Source organism: Sinocyclocheilus rhinocerous, unplaced genomic scaffold (assembly GCF_001515625.1).
Source record: "Sinocyclocheilus rhinocerous isolate Xijiao unplaced genomic scaffold, SAMN03320098_v1.1 scaffold2612, whole genome shotgun sequence".
Classification (NCBI taxonomy): domain Eukaryota; kingdom Metazoa; phylum Chordata; class Actinopteri; order Cypriniformes; family Cyprinidae; genus Sinocyclocheilus; species Sinocyclocheilus rhinocerous.
The window spans coordinates 226316-231808 of record NW_015648580.1 but is presented as its reverse complement, the minus strand read 5'-3'; the positions used below and the strand labels follow the sequence as shown (position 1 = coordinate 231808).

The 5493-nt window shown below is 34.5% G+C and overlaps 2 protein-coding genes across 3 annotated transcripts in view; both read right to left on the bottom strand.

The window, feature by feature from the left end:
• Window positions 1-510, bottom strand: part of LOC107709927 (BTB/POZ domain-containing protein 10-like) — a 13165-nt gene extending 12655 nt beyond the window's left edge. Inside the window, exon 1 of one of the 2 annotated variants that reach the window (XM_016514597.1) lies at window positions 347-510. The gene's annotated coding sequence lies outside the window, so the exon portion shown is untranslated. The remainder of the gene's footprint in view (window positions 1-346) is intronic. The other variant, XM_016514598.1, reaches the window with a different exon arrangement.
• Window positions 511-1062: 552 nt separating this feature from the next.
• Window positions 1063-1627, bottom strand: LOC107709922 (parathyroid hormone-like). The gene is made up of 3 exons (XM_016514587.1): window positions 1552-1627; window positions 1376-1475; window positions 1063-1270 (listed from the first exon to the last, which is right to left on the bottom strand). Exons 2-3 carry the CDS (start codon window positions 1465-1467, stop codon window positions 1063-1065), a joined length of 300 nt encoding a protein of 99 aa, XP_016370073.1. The 5' UTR covers window positions 1468-1475; window positions 1552-1627.
• Between the last annotated feature and the right edge of the window lie 3866 nt (window positions 1628-5493).

Here is a 5493-nt window from a genome sequence, read left to right as displayed (position 1 = left end):
AGAGAGAGAGAGAGAGAGAGAGAGAGAGAGAGAGAGAGAGAGAGATCCGTCTAATGATCAATAGTGACTGATCGAAGTCTCGCGGATGGTGTGTCATCCTACCAGACTCGATACATGACAATAAAGACAGAACGAAAGCATAAAGCGCTATTTGTCATGCTTCACTCATTAATTAAACAGGGATTTGTAATTACATGTGTGATTATGTGCCTCATATATTGTTAGGCAGCGGACTCATCTTCACACACAAAACCTCAGCGGACGTTACAGAACTATTAGCTAGCCACCGAAGCTAACCAACAAAACAACAACAGACGTCTGGATTATGAATTAAACAAATTCTTACCTTTTTACAGCGTCGTGAGCATAGTTTGTAAAATAGCTAATTACTGGTGTTCTCTCGTGAGGTAAGCAGAAAAGAATAACCATCAAAATTTGAAGAGGACAATCAGGTTTTCTGAAAAAGCGAATTTGATCTCCACCAACTGCTGACAGGAAACGCGACTTCACTAAAGTATCGCGAGAACTGCGTCATGTAGTCAATGGGCTTTATAAAATTGATCAAATTACAGAAAGAAAGAAAGAAAGAAAGAAAGTCTGTCTTGATGGTAGGTCGATTTGTTGTGTATGTAATATAGTGGACAGTTAAAAACATCCAGTTGGTCCACATTTTATTGCAATTGTTGGATGTCTAAAAAAGTACAAATATTTATTGAAAGTACATTTAAAGAGTCAGTACGGTGCTACAACGAAACAAACACAGTGAAAACAGAGAGGCCTGCAAGGACATTGTCCTTTGTATGTCCTACAGTGTCTGCGCATTATAAATAGCTTACAACTAACAAATATCTACAATATCTAAATAAGAACAATTATTTACAAATAAATAAAAATACTATGTGAAAATAAATAAAAAAGACATTAGTGAAGCAGTGCACTTTCTTTCTCCAAGTACAATAGTACATTTTAAATGACACTTACTGTGTGCACTGATGTTACTGAGAAATCACTTTTCATTATTTAGAGTTCATTCGCTTTTCAACAACATCAGTTTCGACAATGTCAATTCAAGATCCATGTCGCACCTTCCCCCTTTCTTAAACGTCTGATAGATGGGCTGTTGGTTTTCACTTTTTGCTCCTTTTGGGGGTCATTTAATGAGGGTATGAGGATATTGTTGAGCTTCAGCTGAAGCCAGTCCTGCCTTTCTAACATTTCCTTGTGCTCCCGAACGTTGTGCATGAGTTGAACTTCACTGATTGACCTCTTGCTGTTGCAGATGGAGATACGAAGTGGTCAGATTGGAATTGAAATCACAAAACTAAAAAGAACACCAACATTTTGGATCAATATGTTGCATCCTATTGTCTCTTACCTAAGTGGTAATCCTTCCAGATATAACAAACTGCAAAGATCCCACAGCACAATGATAAGCACGATTCTCTCCAAAGAACGTATGGGTAACATAGTGATACCTGTAGAATAAATTAAGGATAAGATAAGTTCTATAATTTACAAGATAGTGTGTCCACGATTGGCCTCTAAACTTACCAAGTCTTGTTGTCTTTTATTTGACTGCTTCGGTATTTCGTAGCTGCTGTGCTGAGAGGGTCCATGTGTTGTTCAGTGTCGTATTTGTGCGTTGGGGCTACTCTTCCTCTTTTTATACGCACAAGCCCCCTCCCGTTGGTCATTGATGAGCTATCTCCATTATTGATGGTGATGTCATTCATGCTTTGATGGAGGCTGGCATGCACATGACGACACATGACTACCAACACCCCCACTAATTCTGTTTTCAACACCTTGGTCAAGACCCCTGTGATCACAGTGCTGGAGAACTAGTACCATGTACGGCTATGACGGTAAGGCAGGGTGCCACCTTCGACGAAGTAAGTATATATTTCATTATATTATGTTCAGAGACTCAAAACGTGGTCTCAAACACTCTTAAAAATTAATTAGGAATCAGTATTCTTAATTATTATGCCAAAGACAGATTTAAAGTATATATATATATATATATATATATATATATATATATACACACAATTATTTCATTTATTTGATTTTTTTTCAGTGGAATGCTGCATAGAGAATAAAGGATTCAATCTGATTTTTTTCCTGTTATTCTTATCATTATTGGTGACTGCAAACTTTCTTACACTTTAAATCACACATTGAAACTGATGTATTAGTGGCACTATTGAGAAACGACAAATACGACCTGTCTACTTGGGGGGAAAAAACCTTTGGCAAGGATGATATTTTCATTTATATAGCCAACATTTTTACCCAGCTACTCATTTATCGTATGAAAATGATTCCCCTATGTAATTGGGAGAATGCAGAGTAAATTCTGTAACTCATTTTACGTGTTGATTATAACACATCATGATAAGATAGAGCATATGATTTATTGTTTTATGTTTTGGTATTTCAATCTTGCAGTTTACCAGGTTAGACCGAGGAAATAAAACGACAGTTTTGTGCCAGACATCTCTGTGCAAGCGAGGCCCACCTGAAGTTTAAGTGATCTATGGGAGGTGTATAACCTTGTCATACTCTCATGGGACACATTAGGTAACCATGAGAGAAGTTTTCTAAATGTGGAAGAGGAATGGCTATGTCATGACACACGCAGTAAGTCCTAGCAAGTAACCAAACTGAAAGAACCAAAACAAATGTCTATTATATCAATGAAAACTTAAGTTTTCCTTGATAATAACTGAGCCAGCTGATTTACAAGTTTTCAACAAATATGAACCTTGGATTTTACACTAATTGCTGAATATTCAGGACGATAAGTCTAAGAGATACAGTACAATGTTTTTAACATTTGCAATGCATACACATTTAAACCATTAAGATCATTAAAACTGAAGGATAAATACAAATGTAAGTAATATGCATAGCAATGAAAATGTACATTGTGGTGCTGAATCATATAGCTGAGTGGTAGTATATACATAGAAAACAATTTTGGTCCCAACACAGAGCCTTGAGGAACACCACAAGTGATTGATAAAACAGTTCACAGTACAGATACAGTACATATCCATTCGATTAATACCACTGTGGTATTTATAAACCTCTCTTATTTTGCATTAACTCTTTAATATTTATGAAATATTCAATAATTATTAATGAGTGCTTTATTGCATACAAAATTACAGATTTGGGTTAAGTAAAGACATTCCCCCCAAAACCACGTTATCGTTGAAGCCTAGCATTGCTTTGTCAATGTCTAGGATCTGTTACAGAGTGTGATGAGTGCCACGAAGTAGGCTATTGTAGTTATTACAGTGTCAGATGAGTTGAGGAGGTTAAGTGCAATATATGACACACAGACTCCCTTGTTTTTTTTGTTTTTGTTTTTTTATTGCGCAGACCAACAAAGAACAGAAAACATATCATATGTAAGTCATGTTTCTCTACATGTTGCCACATTTTACATTACTGGAAAAAAAATAACAGCACATTTATTAGCATACCATATTCATTCTTCTCTAATATATTTAATATTGCTGCTTACTTAATGTTTTCAAAATAATTAAACAAGTGGTAATTTTGGACATTGTTAAAATCAGAAAATGGCTTACTTGTTTCAAGGTCCGTCCCATGTAAAAACATATGCTCCAATTAAAGTGGCAACAAGCATAGACAACTTACCTCATGTCATACATTAATAACTTATGTGTTTGTGCACCTGAGAGAGGATTGGTATGGAGTACAGACTTAACACATGTTGAGTCAACCCAAGCAAGCTGTTCTCATTACCTCATGTGGTCACAATGTTTGTCATCTCACTAAATGGCATGTAGCAGCAGTAGTGTGCAGGGGAACCGCTTAGGATTAAGGTGAAGAATTGCTTACAAACCATTAACAGGGGTCACCCCCATGTAACAATGTTAGAAATGCCACATGAAAATCACGCAGGTCTTCTTTAAAATGGGCTTTAGACATAGAGCTGTTTAACCTTTGGCTGAAGCCAGTGCTTTGTTGGGCCTGTCAATAATTGGTGAGTTATTTTTAGCTGGGCATGTGTGAGAGATTGAAATTATGAATATGCAACCTCACATGCACTTCAGCTATTCTTTGTAAGACATAAATAATGAATGGCTGGAGATGAAACATATTGCTCTGTAAACATCTTACAGCTGAAAGTGATTTTACGACCTTGTGCTGCTCTACAGTTCACTAGCAAAATCCTGCGCCCCTGGATATGGGTATTAATGTATTATCACATTTTTAGAAAAATTTGGATGTTTAGATATTTTGTATTTGATTAAACTGACGTGATAATTCTGCCCTTCTCTTGTTTCACATTTGTCCCAGCACATTTGTCCCAAATGATGTACAGTATGTACAGATGTACTGTACAGTATGTATAACACTTAAGTCAAAGTAAATAAATGTGCAGCTGAATGAGGATATTTTAACCTGTTGTACATAGAAGGGCATGTTTATGCATTAACTTTCAGCAAATCTGTCTTTGGAATACTTTAATAAGGATTTTTTTTAAACAATTAAAAAGATCAAACACAATTCATGACAGCTGAAAAAAACTGAAAAAAGTTACAGGCAAAATTCCATAGTCAATAGACAATTGTAATTATTAACATGTATAAAATTACATGTGACAACTATAAAAATATCCTTGTCCTGAAAATGCAGACTAAATAAATCATATATAACAAATATTTGTATTTATTCAACTGGAATTTTACTCAAAACCTACTTTAACAGAATAGTATATATATATCCGTTGAGGCAACTTCCTCCAAAAACTATAATCATATTTTCATACTGCATTGACACTGTAACCTTGAATGACAAATGTTACAATAAAATAATATGATAAAATGCAGTTTTCACATCGATTCACTGTTTCTGCATCACTTAACACACTGACTTTTAGTATTTAATGTTTAGTATTTAAATTGCTATATGGTTGTTTATATATTTTTTCGTTTTTTCAAGGTCAAGCACATAAGATTGAAATTTATTTCTAACCATGTATTACTGCATCTATACTGCAAATATAAGTCAAACTTCTCACTTTTACTTATTTATGCATTTATTCCATGCACAAATCATGTGCCACAATATTTCAGAATTCATTATGCCTTGCTAAAAAAAATTGTATGTAAAATGTCCACAAGGTGTCAGTATGTGATAATATGTAAAAAATTCTGATGCTCAAATTAATCCCACTTACTGATTAATGGATTAATGAAACAAGTCAACCAGTCAACAATTCGTATGCAAATGAATGCAGTGCTGATGTAAACAATGAAATGATAATCTTTTGTTTCTAGTGATGTGTATGTGAAAAAGAATTGTGCGTAACTCTATTGAATGTGCATTTGTAGTGTACAGTACTTCAAATTATGAAAGTACATCAGATAATTGTATTTAATATACACTTATACTCTGATACATTACCATTTAATTGCAATTAACATGCAATTAATCTTTTTTAAGTATGTA